We start from the raw sequence: 15,702 nt of genomic DNA, 5'->3' as shown, positions 1-15,702 counted from the left end.
AAGACTAAGATGCTTTTTTACAGGGACCATACTTTTATTCCAGAATCTGTCACTGTGGCTTTATTATACCACCCCAGGTTTGTTTTGTGGTATAGAAATGAAAAAACAACCTGAGATAGACTCCATTCTTTGAAGCTAGGGAACAGAACTTTCGAAACAAAGCTGCATTACATTAACTGAATCCTCTTATCTCCCTACATATAATAGGATCAACATAGGCAACCGCAGAGATTTTCACTGCCTTTCCTCCCAATACTAGCTGAGAGGCCCTTGGAAATTCAAAGAGCTGGTTAAAACCCATCCTGAGTAGGAGTTTGAAGGGGAAGAGTATCTCAAACACCTGAAGTAGAATAATCCAGGCAAGTATCAGAAGAACTCTACAACATGAGACTTACAGAATAAAAATAAAGGCCACAGGAAAGCCACGGTATAGCCACCTTGTAATTCTGTATTAGGCTGAAGGGCAATAAGTTCAATCATCTGAATGTAGGACTTTAAAATTTTCAATTTTAAAACAATAGAAACTGATCGGCCCTATCTTGAAATACTTTAGCTTATATCAGAATAATTCCTATAAAAAGCACATTCATCACAAATTACTTTATTAGCAGACTCCCACTGAATCTACTTAAAGAGCCTCTGAAATGCTTAAGATTCCAGAATTATCTTGAGTTGCTCTTAGCAGTAAAAAAACAAAAACAAAAACCAAGTAGATGGTGAAGGGCTGGTGGCCCAACAGGTCTGCTAAATACCCCTTAACTAAAAACAAATTCTTACATAAGATAATCCAGGCAAAGAAACTTAAAAGCCTCTAACTGACAGTTTTACTGATAGAGCTGACATTTTTTTCAACATTATTCAGACAAAAGTCAGGTATCTCCAGCTTTAGATCTCTTAGACACAAGATTTCCAGCTGTTAGTCCCGAGTCAACCTCAAGGCACTATGTCAAAGGTATTCCATATCCTGTGCCCCCTCCGACCAAAGAATTCACATAGAGAGTAATACACTATAGAAGGAATAAACATTTCAGATCAGTTTGTGACTACCGACCTGTCTCCTGTTTACACCATCAGAAAAGTTGATACAATAGCTGTTTTTCCTGGAAGTTTTTTTCTAGCCATCACAACAGGAAGAGGCCTGCGAAGAACCATAGGGAGCAGTCTTCTCCATTAGGCTGCAGGACTTAGGTTTATCACAGGAAAAAGCCCAATGGTTCAGTCTTTGGCATCTCCCACTCCATCCGCATTGATGGCAAAGATAGCTTCAGCTTCAGGAAGACAAGGAGAGTCGTAGATTTTGCAGATTCTGGTTTCCCCTCTTCCTTTCCTCAGGTACAGTCTGACCCAAAGACACAGATCAGAACACCAAAGTTATAATTAAAAAGTTCTCATGCTATTTATGGTAGATCTAAAAAAATTTTGGATGCATATACTTCTTAGAAGGATTTTTCTGTATTCCTTAGGGCACTTCCAACCGAGAAGAATCCATTTCTGGCCTGCCCCACACCCAGTGGATTTTCCATATTAAAACAATTATGTTCTTTTAATAATGAGGGAGAGGCATGTCAATTCTTTATATTCAGTCCTCCATATTTGAAGGCTTTTCATTTCTTTATGAACTAGAAGCAAACACATACTAACCAGAGCATGACAATTAGATTGAGCAAGGACTCCTTTGTCTAATTACACAACAGTAGCTTAACAGGGTTTAATTGGAAATGTTATACTTTCATGTCTACTTCACAGTTAATACGACATTCCAAGATGAAGTCCTCTATCCCATCACGTTACCTGGTTGTTGAGGCATGAGCAATGATATTTCCTCCAATAGGTTTTTTAGGATCTGCAGCAAACATGGCTGCTCCATCCACTTGGGCTACCACCTGGTTGGTGATTACCACTGCCACACCAAACTGATGGAGAAAGGATAAATGTTATTTTTTGTGGCCACAGATATCCCAAGGACCTTAGTACTGCCACCCTTTCTCCCACAAACCAATGAATGACTAATGTCTCTATATCTAACTGATATCTTTATACCAGGCCCTAATGTCTTAGCCTCCCAGCAAGGCTCCTGGAATTCATGGCCCCTGAAAGTAGGCATTCTCTGTCCCTACCCAACAACTTACCTCGTCAGCGAGTCGCAGAAGCATCCGCAGAAATCTGGCCAAGTGCATCTGCCTAGCTGAAAGTTCGCCCCGACCAGAATAGTCTGTTCTGTAGAGGGCGGTGGCACTGTCTACAATTAGCAGTGCATACCTACAGGGAACAAGGATTCTCTGAAGCCTATTTCTAGCTTATGTCAGATTCTGCTTCCTTCCTCACTATGCTAAAATTTCCTATTCATAGTTACACTTGTATATAGATGTTTTATTAATATATTTGTACAGCATTCATGTCTAAGGTACCACATAACAAGATAAAATTTCCAACAAGTTCAAGTGGATGATGGCTTCATTTTTTAACAGTAACTTGACTTTTAACCACAAAGCAAGAGTGTCAAAATAGGAACTAAAACTGATATCTCCCTATTTCTGATTCAAGCTACTATTAGTTTGGCTAAGCAGCCTATACAAGATTCAGGGCCAGGGCCCTGGGAGCAAATTTAGTGTTTTCTACTGAGCACCTACCTGGACTCTACCATCATGGCTGATGCTTGATAAAGTAGCTGGGTCTGGTGGTCTGTGTTGAATCCACGAGCATATGCAACATTATCTAGGACATCACTGCCAGAGAGGCCATATCTAGAAGAGAAGAGAACATTTATAGGCTGCATACAGAACTCAGGCAGATGAGAAATTCATCTCTAACAAAGAAATTACCTGGATGGGGAGGTAAGAGGTGATGTTGGGGCTAAAGAATATTAATTCCCCTTCCTATTAGAAAGTCCAGGCAAACTATATAAGGAGATGACAGCAACAACTGCTTTGGAATAGATCTACCTAGCAGGACTTCAGGATAAATCAAGTCTATTCTTTGAGGACTCCTGAATTAGAATGAGAAATTTCCAAATACAAGGAAAACAATGTTCTGGAAAAACCAAGGGCAACAAGACGAGACCAAAACAAAGATAATGAATCAAAGATCAATTAAACAAATTCATATAAACTTGTTATATAGGAATAAAACCTTCTAAGCAAGGATTCAAAACTGTAAGTTCAAGAGAAACAGGTATATTTCATTTCCTTTTCCTTTTTCTTTTTTAGGCGAGGCAACCTTTGGTTGACCTCATAGATTGCAAGGACCTTGTCATCTTTCAATCCCTTATTTTTTATTTTTCACGCCGACAGCACCTGGTCTTCCCAGGAGGTCTCCCATCCAAGTACTAACCAGGCCCGACACTGCTTAGCTTCCGAGATCAGACGGGATCAGGCTTGTTCAGGGTGGCATGGCCGTAGACCATTTCCTTTTTCTTGCTAGTAATTAGTTAAGATAAAATATGTGACATGTGTCTGGTATGGTTAAATGAATGCTACCTTACTTAATTTATACTATCTATATTTTCTCACCTTTGTACCTGCTACCTAAGTATATGAATGGTTTGAGTAAAAGTTTTCATTCTCATTAAATTCTTGTAATGGAGCCCCATTTCTTCAAAGATAGTTTGATTTATGCATCTATCAAGACTCCTGCATTTTTATAAAAACTTCCCTCTACCTCTCAAATAGACATGATTCTCCTTCTTCTGCACTTCCAGAAAATTGACTTAGGTCTTTTATGGTACTCGTGAGGAGATACCATGCCATTCTTTGATGAGACCACAAATTCCTTGAGGGGAAAGACTAAGCCTTTCTACCTAGTACATTTTTTATACTTAGTAAATTCAGAATGTTGCTGAATAAAGCTTTCATCCATAATCCAAACAAAAAGAGAACTATATATATCACTTTAACCCATCATATTTTTATATTATCACCTAAAATTAGTCTAAAAGTATATAATATGTAATAGTTCAAAAGAATCTGTTTAAAAATTACAATGTGTTGTAATTCTTTGAGAATCGAAAGTCTATGATTCTATGTCTTGAAAGAAGCAGTCTATGTGGAGACTGATCATTACAAAAACATGTAATACATCAAACTTACTTTTCTGAAACTTAGCTTTACTAGTTTTCCTCTCCTTTTTCTTCCCCAAAAGAATAGAAAAATGAAAGAATATTCTAGCACTTGAAATAACACTGCAGTAAGCTAAACCCTGACAGCAAGAGATCCCACTCTACCCAACTGCATTTTCCACATCATACAATGGATTCTTCATATTAAGTATACACAGTCCTGGCACTTTCCTGGACATTTCATCTGCTATTTGTTACCATCAGCACAAATGAAAGTTTAGCCCTGACATTAAGTAGATTGATGATGATTAGTTAAGCCTGGGCATGAAGATAAGAAGATGGAGGATGGAATTTTACCTTGGGATTCTGACTAAATAAAATGGGAATAAGGAGATAAAATTTTCCATATTTCAATCATGGCTTTAAGATTTTTTAAAAAGATTCAAGGGGCCTAAGTACTGTACTACACAAGTCTTCTAGTCTTGCCTCAAGAAACATTGATATAATCTACCATCAGAGAGGGAGATTATCTTTTGCTTTCAGAACATGGCTGGTTTACTAGAAAAATGAAGTTATCCTGGCTTTACGCTCAGCAGTGTTCACAAAGACGACTGTGGGGATCTCTGTGCTGACATCCCTAAAGCAACGTGGAATTTTTAATTCCCACAATCTGGAAAAAGTTGTTTGGAAATAAGCATCCTCTCTCATAGTGTTTCCAGAACCTCCTTAAAGATAACACCTGTAAAAAAAAAAAGAAAAAAATTCCTAGGCCTAACCCAGACTTAATGAGTCACAATTTTCAGGGAAGAAGTTTATTAATATGTCTAACAAATACCTCAGGTGATTCTTAACATGTAAGTTTGAAAAACTCAGCTGTATTACCTCAAGGGGGTTCTGTAATTCTCTCTTTCATAGTACTAATAAGAACTTTCAAAAGAAGTCGTGACACTATATAGCTAGCAATTGTGGCTATGGTTTTCAAACTTCAGCAAGAATTTAGATCACCTGAAGAACCTGTTAACAGATTGCTGAACCCTATCCCAAAGTCTGTTTCTGATTCAGTAGATCTGGTGTGGAGTCAGAGAGTTTGCATTTCAAACAAGTTCCCAGGTGAAAGTAATGCAGCTACACTGAGGACCACATTCTGAGAACTGAGCTACAGTAACCTGAATGTGGGTTAATATTCTTCAACAGGGCATGGCAAAAATTAATCAGCGAAGGTTCTGTTGTGAAGGGAAAGTAGTCATTAACTCAAGAAGGCCCTGTAACTTTCTCGGAACTATAAATTTAAATGCAATATACATAAACAGAAAATCAATTATAATTAAAAATGATTAAAATGAATCAATGAAATTTACATTTAAATATATTTTTCTTTTAGTTGACAAAATAGTCATAAACATAGCTCTACTTAATATTCATTAACAAATACCAAATGCCCTGTTCCAGGGCTTAAGGATAGTGAGTGATCAGAACAAAGTCCCTGTCCTCATAGCCAGCATTCTACTTTCTCATCTATCCTATCTGAACACCATTTATGTTACTGGGCAAAATCCCTTTTTTGGGGGCCATTTATATATTTATTTTTAAAGCTTCTTTTGGGTATAAACTGTTTTTCTTTTGACATTCAATATTATTGTATATTAGTTTCAGGTGTATAGCACAGTGGTTAGACATTTATACAATTTACGAAGTTATCCCCAGATTAGTCTAGTACCTACCTGGACAAAATCTTAGTGACTATACAAGAGAGAATTCTTCAACTACTAAAATAGTGTACTTAAAAATTAAAAGTGTGATTTTTGTACAACACCAAAAATAACTTTGGGAGGGAAGATATAGTTTAATAGACATAGCTTTAGAAATCTAAGATCGGGTTGCAAAAGAATAATTCTTTTTTCATGACAGGGATTTTGTAAGCAGAGGCAGAGAACTACAATTATTGTTCCAACCTAATTTTATTCCTCAGTGGTGTACACTCCATGGCTTGGATTCCTCAAACTGTAAAATGGGCAAGAGAATGGAGGTGAGAAAACTCCTCAACGTAGCTAGGCAGGTTCTGACTTGAGCCTGACATTTCACCATGCAATTAAATTCTATTTAATCCCTAGGTTTCAGTAAAATGTGTAAGAAGGACCAAATGATCACATTTGACCCTAGACAAAGAAAAATAAGTAAAAAATTTTGACTTATTTGAAAGTTGTACTAGGGGATGTAGAAACTTAAAAAAATTCTTTACCAGCTTTACTGAGGTGTAATTTATACACCATAGTATTAACATGTTTTAAGTGTAAAATTCAATGACTTTTTAGTAAACTTGCAGAGTTGTACAACCATCATCACAATCCAATTTTAGAATGTCTCCATCACCCTAAAAAGATCTCTCAAGTCTATTTGTAGTTACTTCCGTTCCTACTCTCAGCCCCAGGTAAACAATCTACTGTCCCTATATACTTTCCCCTTCTGGAAATTTCAAATAAATGGAATATACTATGTGTCTAGCTTCTATCATTTAGTATGTTTTTGAGGTTTATCCATGTTGTAATACATATTGACACTTCATTCCTTTTTATGGTCGAATAGTACTTTGCAGTATGGATAAATCAAATTTTGTTTATTCATTTACTCATTGATAGACAATGGGTTGTTCCCAGTTTTTGGTGATTATAACAAAACTATAAACATACATGTACAAGTCTCCATGTGGACGTGTTTTAACATCTCTTGGATACATAACCAGAGTAAAATTGATGGGTCATACGATAAATTTATGTCTGACACATTCTTTTCCAAAGTGACATCAACGTATTAGGGTTCCAATTTCGCCACATCCTCCCCAACATCTGTTACTATCTCTTTTATTACAATCATCCTCATGGTGGTATCTCATTGTGGTTTTAATTTGCATTTCCTCTTGACTAATGATAATAAGCATCTTCCTTGGAGAAATGTCTTTATAAATCCTTTGCTCATTTTTTAATTGGGTTGTCATTTTATTGCCCAGTGGTAAGAGTTTTTATATATTCTGGGTACTAGACCCTTGTCAGATCTTTCTCCTGTTTTTACTAAAAGTGTTAATAGTTTTAGCACTTACATGTAGGATTTTCATCTTTTAAAAAAATTATAGTAAATATACATAAAATATACCATTTTAACCTTTTAATACGGTCCAGTGGAAATACATATATTCTTATTCTTGTGCAACCATCACCACCAGAACTTTCATCATTCCAAACTGAAACTCTGTACTCATTAAACAATAACTCCCTAATCTCTTCATCCCTAGCCCCTGGAAAACAACATTCTAATTTCTTTAAGAATTTGACTACTCTAAGTACCTCACGTAAGAGGAATCATATAACATTCTTCCTTTTGCAACTGGTTTATTTCACTTAGCATGTTTTCAATGTTCATCCATGTGAGAATTTCCTTCATTCTGAGATTGACTGACTATTCCATTGTATGTAAATCCAACATTTTGTTTTCATTCACCTGTTGGATACTTGGATTATTTCCACATTTTGGCTATTGTTAATAGTGCTACTATGAACACTGATAGACAGGTATCTGTTCCAGTCTCTGCTTTCAATTCTTTTGTGTACATACCCAGAAGTGGAATTGCTGGATTATATAGTAATTCTGTTTAATTTTTTGAGGAATCATCAGACTATTATCCATTTTTACTTAATTTTTAGGTATGGTATAAGGGTCTAAATATATCTTTTTTGCAGGCAGATATCCAACTACATTAGCCATTTATTGAAAAGACTATCATTTTCTCCATTAAACTGCCTTGGCACCTTTTTCAAAAATCAAATGACTATAAATGAGAGGGTTTACTTCTGTACTCTCAATTCTGTTCCATTGATCCATATATTCACCCTTCCTTATGCCAGCACCATACTGTTTTGATTACTGTTGCTTTATAGTAAATTTAAAAATTGGAAAGACTAAGACCTCCCCACCTCCCGCCCCCCAGAGAATGTTTTGGCTATTCTGAGTCTTTGACATTTAAATTTTATAATCAGCTTGCCAATTTCTGCAAAAAACCTTGCTGGAATTTCAACATGGATTGTGTTGAATCTATAGATCAATTTGAGGGAGAATTGTCATTTTAATAGATTGTGTTTTCCAATCTGTGAATAGGAAATGTTTCTTTAGAGCTTTTTCGATTTCTCTCAGCAATGTTTAGTAGTTTTCAGTGTACAAGTCTTGCACTTATTAAATTACCAAGTATTATTTTTAATGCTGTGAATGTGATTGTTTCGTAATATTTGAATTGTTCATTGCTAGTATACAGAAATACTGACATTGTATGCTACCACCTTGCTGGACTAATTTAGTTCTAGTAGTATTTTTTGTGTGTATAGATTCTTGAGGATTTTTCTACATACAGGAACACGTCATCGGTGAATAAAGAGTTTTATGTCTTCCATTCCAATCTGGATGCCTTTTATTTTCTTACCCAACTGCATTGGGTAACATCTTCGGTACAATGTGGAATGAGTGGTAAGAGTGGACACCCTTGCCTTGTTTCTGATCTTAAAGAGAAAGCATTCAGACTTTCAATATTAAGTATGATGCAAGCTGTAGGTTTTTGTAGATGCCCTTTATCAGTGCACTTGATAAATGTTCTAACCATTATTGGAAGTGTAATACTGGTTCCCAACTATTATGGTTGAATTGTCTATTTCTTTAATTATGTCAGTTTTTGTTTCACATATTTGGGGGCTCTATTATTAGATGTGTATATGTTTATAATAGTTATCCCTTCCTGATGAACTAATCTTTTAATTATAAAATATTCCTCTTTGTCCCTAGTAATACTTTTTTGGTGTGTCTTAAAGTCTACTTTGTCTGATATTAATGTAGCCACTCCAACTCTCTTATTGTTACAATTTCCATGCAAATCTTTTTCCATCCTTTTACTTTTAACCTATTTATGTCAGCATATAGTTGGATCTTGTTTTTTTTTAAACCCAGTCTGACAGTAACTCATAAATTTTTGGCTAAAGAAGAATGTTTTTCTTTAAGGAAGGTCATTCTTTTCAACCACACATACAACTTTGGAATATGGAGCAATGAGACACTCTCCAGCTAGACTAACCCTGGCAATCATGACAGGGACAGGTGCAGGTATATTTCTCTCATCTGATCCAGTAACCTACCTCTCGGCCACTGCTAGTAGTCGTTCTGGCCTAAAGGTACCCTCGGTGTCAATGTACATGGCCTTTCCTTCACCTCCACCTCGGTCAATGGGAAGCTAGAGAGAGGAGAAAGAACTGTGGAAATGAACACTGTACTTCTGATATAACTAACCAACTTCTCCATGATGGGTTTATAATTCCCTCCACCCCCAATAAGGCGAAGGGAAAAATCACTTTAAAGTGACAGAGGTAGGGAAGAAAGCATTCCCTTCTGAGAGAAATACAGCAAGCAGTAGATATGAGGCTCACTGTGCCCCATACCATATGAGGCTAGAGTCTTACCAGAGTTGAACTGCTTGGAAATATAGTCCAAAGTAGGTGATAAAATTCTATTTCTGCATACCAACACACGACTCATTGATCCTCTCAAGAGTACAAACATTTGGAAGATCATGTGCCTTAGCTTTAGTAACATCTAATTAATTTTAGCATAACATTTCACTTTGTTGAGCCGAGTTCATTTCTGCAAGGCATCCCTAGTAAGTTTAATGTATGAGCAAGAAAGAAGAAAAAAGCTATTTGCTACAACAGTACATATAGATGTTAGAAAATGAACAAAAGGAGAAAAAGGAAAATAACAGAAAGAGAGAAAGAAAAGGAACACCATGAAAACTGTCTCATGAGCTACACAAGGAAATCTGTGCTTTAAGTTACCCAAAGCCAGACAGCTTTGAGTTCTAAAAATTTTAAGTGAATAATGTTAACAGGTAATTTGCACCCTAGAAATCTACTTTGGAGCCATAATTCACCTTTAAATTCTGAGGAAAATCCCTTATTTTACACTAAGGGCCTGGCAGGAACAAATTTTCGTTTCCTATTTCTGAGAAAAAAAACTTTATTTTCAAAAGTATAAAAGTATTATGTTTGTATTAAATATTCAAACAATAAAGTAGAGTAAAAATTGAAAGCTCTCTTCATCACTCCCATCTCCCAGAAGTAATCTTCCAGATCATTTTCTATGTATTGTCATATACTTTTTATTATATGTGGTTCTGTCACTATGTGTCCCTAAGAATATTATTTCCTTCTCTGTAAAATGTAGATAAAACCCACCTTTTAGGATTGTTTTGAAGACAAAATAATTTATGTAAAGTGTTTAGCACAGTGATTAACATACAGAAAGAACTTTGAAGACTTATGATATTCTCTACCTCTAGAGCACTGATTTTAGCGTACACTCAGTTACAAATGGCTTTGTTAACCCAGAAAGAAAAATGGTTGTTATTACTTGGCAGGTTGGCAGACAAAATTTTTCAAATCATAGGAAGCCATGGAAGGAACAAAAGATATGTATATAAGAAAAGAAGGTCTTGACAGAGTAAAGGTTTGGAACCACTGGCCAAGAGGAAAGGAAGAAGATACCCGTTTTTTGGGGAGGAGAAAATCTTGACACTCAAGAGCCTAAGTCCCTAGGAATTAAGATGATGGAGTTCTCTTCTCTCACTTTCTGATACCTTTAGTGCTAACATGAGGCCATAGGTGGCTAGACATAGGTAGTCAGACTCACAGCAGAAGAATGGACAAGGTCTCAGTGTATTATGGGGCCAATCTCAAGGAGAATGACTACATTTCTGCACTCCAGCCCATTTTACCTCCTCTAATTTGCCCTTCCAGTGCCACTGCAGTCATCTTGTGTTACTGGACTGGGACACCACCAAGTTAGCTATTTTAAATAACTGCTTAGTACCATAATTTAACTCTTCTTCCTATTTTATAGTGATGCAAGTTGTTTTGCACTTTCGCCATTTTATAATGCTGTGGTGTAAATTCTTTGTACATTTATTCTCAACCTTATGCAAAAAGTTTTATAAGACATTTTCTGTCAAAGGGTATATACATTTAAAATTGGTACTTATGTTCAACTGTCTTCTCAGAATTTTTAAATTATGCCATTACTTTGAATAATCATGAGCTGTTCATTTTTGTAACTTAAATGTGGCTCCCAACTTTACATAACTTCACTATTAGACAGAGATCTAATATATATCGGGCTTCACTTCATTAAATTAAGAAAATATGAACAAATGAGAACAGATAATGTTTAGATTTAAGCAGTAATCTAACATCCTCTCTATACCTCTGGTGCCAGCTCTTAGGCTGGTGAAATGTAATCCTTTTTATTAATGAATTAGTATTTTTCTCTGAAACAGATATCAAAGATCTATAGCTGTTCAATTATTTTTATAGAGGATATGTTTGAGAATTTTGCTTCAGTTTACTGTTGACAGGCATTATCTGACTGCTTAGTAAACATTCCCAGGATAGGTTTCTGTTTGTACAACTTAAGAGCATCAGTGTGATCATCTGAGTTGCCTTGGTAACTACAGATATTGTGTACTGTACTCTAAATATTTATTCAAAATGAATCCCTGTCAAAACACAGGGAAAACATTATCTATTTAAAAAGGTCATACATCATGTCAAATGACCCATGTGAGGGCAATATTTTAAACAGCACTATTTCCCTTTAACAATTTTCTAATGGTGCTCAGGCAATAAGCTATAGTTCCCACAGCCTACTACCACTCTCAGTCTTCTCAATGCTTCCCCCTTACTATTCTAAAAGCTCTCCAATCCCCCTTCTTTCCTCCTTGGAATTAGTTATGAGAGACTTAGGTCTACTTGATACTAGAATCCTAACTTGTCTGAGACATATAATGACATTTTGGTCTGCAATGAAAAGATCGGTAGAGCAATTAAGGAAAGAACTGCAATTAAAATGACAAGTGAAAAAGGAAAAAAAGATGAGAAAAACAGGAGACTATCAAGTTGGGTCTCTTGTTGTTAGATAAACTTTTATTCATAAAGAACCAGAATATTTTCCTATCTCAAAAAATAGCATTCATCACTTCAAGACAGAAGCAGTGACTGATACTTTTTACATCTGTAACATGAGAAAAATAAGGATACAAATTTCCTTGGGTGACTTGAGAAAACCAGCCTCATTACATTAGTCTCTGCAGATATATGTGTTTACTAAATGTGAACCCTAGGCAAGACACAAGACCCAGGGTCCTAACAAAACCCATATTTTTTATGATACATACCATCCTTACCTATAACACTACAGTAATGTAATAAACATTTTTTGATAAAGTGCTAAATACAGAATAAATTATAAAGGACAGTTCACAACTTGCTTTATAAGGGGAAAAAAAAAACAAAGAAAATTTATATTTGATGTCTGAATTTAGAACCATTATTTTGTTAAAGGGATAAGAACTCACACTAGGATGGAAAGATACTAGGAAGCCTCCTCTATTATACTGATACATGGAGGCAGATTTCATTTCATTTGTTCTTGAACTGCATCAATAAGTTGTATTCATGGAAGGAGTATAATCTATCTAGATTAAATGTCATTTTCTTCAAAATACCTAAAACTGAAATAAAACCCTGAAAGATTATAAGAGAAGAGTTGGTCCATGGTAATGGGTCAGGTTCCAGGGTACTTTGTGGGCCAACCACTCAGCAGCAGCATACCCTTAAAGCCAAGGAATATCTAGACCCCAAAGGGGAAAGAGATCCCCAAAACATTGCTTGAAGTTGCAAAACAGTAAATAGTTTATTCACTTTCTCTTCTATATCTTTCTCCCTCTCTCTCTTATATCTTTCATTTTCAGAGATTCCAATGTTCTCTATATAGGAATTAGGTCTACATCTCTAAGTACTGCTGAAAATTTTACTTGGTTATCTCATCACCTCAAACCCACCATCTCTAAACTTGCACTCATCTTTCCATTAAAAACTGTCTCTCTCACTGAAACCTTTTTTAGAGTTTACCAAATTAATACACTATTGGACTGAGGGGTATTTTTTATTGTCAATCATTAAGTGGGTTGTCCTTTACGTCTTCTTCCTGCATCCTTTCAGTGTCACTATTTTAGTTTTCTAGTCCTGTTCAGCTAATGCCTGTAATAACCATACATCAAATATCCTCAGCTCTTATCTCTCCTTTCGATTCATTCAACAGGTTGCTATCAGAATATTTCTGAAAATTGTTTGTTACTCTTTAGTTGAAAATACTGATCTCCATTCTTTACAGAATCAAGTCTAAACGTCTTACACTATAGTCAAGACCTTCTAAAATATATTCCTGATGTGTCCTTTTAAGGTTTATTTCCTACGACTCTTCCAAATAAAACCTCTGGATGAGGTAAATAGGTTTATTTATTGTATTCTCAATACATTACATCTGTCTGCCCCCTACATTTCTGTCATACCACTCCCTACAGTTAAATGCTTTTTAATTTCTTTACCTGCTCAAATTTAGCATTCTTCAGGACTCTGGCCCAATCTCTTTTCTACATAAAGTATTATATGATTACTCTACGGTATAATCTCTCTCTCTTCCTTAAATAGTTATGCTACTTCCTCTATAGCATTTATTTGATAATATATCAGGTATGCCTTAGGTCATATACTCTACCATTTCCATCCATTCAAGTATTTACTGAGTGCTAAGCACTGACTTAGGCACTAGTAATACAGGAGAGAACAAGCCAGTGACAGGTTCCACTCCTATGAAGGTTTTAAGAGCATGGGCTCTGAAGTCTGGTTTGATTTTTGCATCTATTGATACTTAAATGCAATATGATCTTAGGCAATTATTTAATTCCTTATGTCTGTTCCCAAGTCCATCAGTGAACTGGAACATGAGTAAAGGAAGAAGAAACTGAAGGGATTCAGGGAAGGTTTTTTCTTGATGGAGGAGATACTAGGCATGTTTGTATACCAATGAGGATAATGGTATACAAAGGCAAAATATAAAAAAGAAGGAATAGAGGCCTTGAGAAGGTGGCTGGAGACGGTAAAGAGATCACACTGACAGGATGGGCCTTTGAGAGGAAAAGAGACATTTTTTCTATTGCAATCCAAGATAAGAAAAGGTAGGTATAAACGTAGGTAGATTTATAAAGGTGATATGAAGAGCGGGTTAGGTCACTGGCTAAGAGTAAGGGTTGAAGAGCATAAAAATTTGAGGAAAAATGATAAAGTATGAAACAATTGTCTAACTGTGTGGGAAAAACTATGTCAAAATAGAGAAATTCAGTAGATCTGCCAAGCAGTTTGTTGAATTTAAACTGAAGCCAGTCGACTTTATGGTATGATTTTTCTCCAGTATGATCAGCTATTTGGGAGTAGGCATTGAGGAGAGATAAGGTTCATTTTATTTTATTTATTTTTTATTTTTTACACCTACAGCACCTGGTCTTCCTGGTGGTCTCCCATCCAAATACTAAACAGGCCCGACCCTGCTTAGCTTCCAAGATCAGACGGGATTGGGCTTGTTCAGGGCAACATGGCCGTAGACAGATAAGGTTCATTTTAGATTGGCTTCTCCTCAGGAGAGGAATGTAAATCTGAGAGTATTTGTAAAGGAATGACTTTAAGGATGAATCATAAAATCTAGACTACTGAAGAGGGCAAGTCAAAGCCACGGAAAGTCTAGTAGATGGTAAGAAAATATTTAAAATCAATAATCTGAAAGTTTCTATGATGTGGAGGAATTGTGCAGTAGGAGTCTACCTCTTAACTAGCCATAGGATTCTTAAGGACAGAGAAAGGACCTTTTATGTCCATCAAAACAGATGCTTGAAAACAGTGGAAATCAATTCATTCTTGCTGATTTGATTAGTTAGAGCCAACAAAAGCTCACCTGGCATGTTACAGCCAATGTATGACAGATCTGGGTCTTCCCAGTTCGGAATTCTCCAAACATCTCTGTGATGGATCCAGTCTCAATTCCTCCTAAAAGAGCAATAAGAAATACCTCTTAGCATAATACAAATGATTAGAAAAAATAACTTGGAGCTCAGCAGAAAAATGTTTTTACAGAAGGGTACATTGGTATAGGAGAGAGGGCTAACACTTAAATTTGAGTGATTACTGAACTCATCCTATTGTGCACTCTGGAAAAAAAGAGAACTTGAATGATTAAATATTTGGAGAAGCAACAAGAACAAAATCTAACTTTGCAATAATTTAGGACAGGACAGCAATGCTTTCAAAAGTTCGAAAACTTTACAGGTTTCCACAAAGTCCTGAAGATTAGTGTATGCTACAACGTTACAATATTCGAATATGGAATGTTTTAATCAGTTATCAGATTTTCAACCTTATGTTAGAGTAGAAGGTTAAAATGATTTCTTTAGGCAAAGGGAACTTATGCCCTGAATGCAACATTAAATGGAGATTATTTAATTGACAGATACTTTCAGTATTTTATATCAGGTTCCACCCCGCAGCAGTCTTACTTCATTGATGTAGATACTTCTCTTATTTCTTAATCACATCTAACACATAAATCCTACCCAAATACTTTAGTTTTGTCCTATAATCTGGATGCTTTGCTAACTGCAGTTCACAAAATAGGATAAAGAATTACTACACCTTGAAGTAGTTTGTCAAGCTCTTTGGAGCCAGTTGTAATCTGTATAA

At 35.8% G+C, this 15,702-nt stretch overlaps 1 protein-coding gene, 1 non-coding gene and 1 pseudogene across 3 annotated transcripts in view; all 3 read right to left on the bottom strand.

Moving 5' to 3' along the window:
- Positions 1-421: 421 nt before the first annotated feature.
- The window catches only part of RAD51 (RAD51 recombinase), a 29,109-nt gene continuing 13,828 nt past the window's right edge, over positions 422-15,702 (bottom strand). Inside the window, exons 5-10 of one of the 2 annotated variants that reach the window (XM_011354915.2) lie at positions 14,921-15,012; positions 9,223-9,317; positions 2,631-2,744; positions 2,130-2,259; positions 1,792-1,913; positions 422-1,339 (exon numbers count right to left, since the gene is read on the bottom strand). In XM_011354915.2, coding sequence (XP_011353217.1) covers positions 1,216-1,339; positions 1,792-1,913; positions 2,130-2,259; positions 2,631-2,744; positions 9,223-9,317; positions 14,921-15,012 — 677 coding nt within the window. In that variant the 3' untranslated portion in view covers positions 422-1,215. The remainder of the gene's footprint in view (positions 1,340-1,791; positions 1,914-2,129; positions 2,260-2,630; positions 2,745-9,222; positions 9,318-14,920; positions 15,013-15,702) is intronic. The other variant, XM_023527755.1, reaches the window with a different exon arrangement.
- LOC111736466 lies at positions 3,282-3,400 on the bottom strand. Its single transcript, XR_002779185.1, has one exon. It is a non-coding gene; the product is annotated as a 5S ribosomal RNA (ribosomal RNA).
- LOC111736320 lies at positions 14,458-14,575 on the bottom strand (annotated as a pseudogene).

Source organism: Pteropus vampyrus, unplaced genomic scaffold, assembly GCF_000151845.1.
Source record: "Pteropus vampyrus isolate Shadow unplaced genomic scaffold, Pvam_2.0 Scaffold19, whole genome shotgun sequence".
Classification (NCBI taxonomy): domain Eukaryota; kingdom Metazoa; phylum Chordata; class Mammalia; order Chiroptera; family Pteropodidae; genus Pteropus; species Pteropus vampyrus.
Note: the sequence above shows the minus strand (reverse complement) of the source record. Positions and strands in the feature narration are given on the sequence as shown.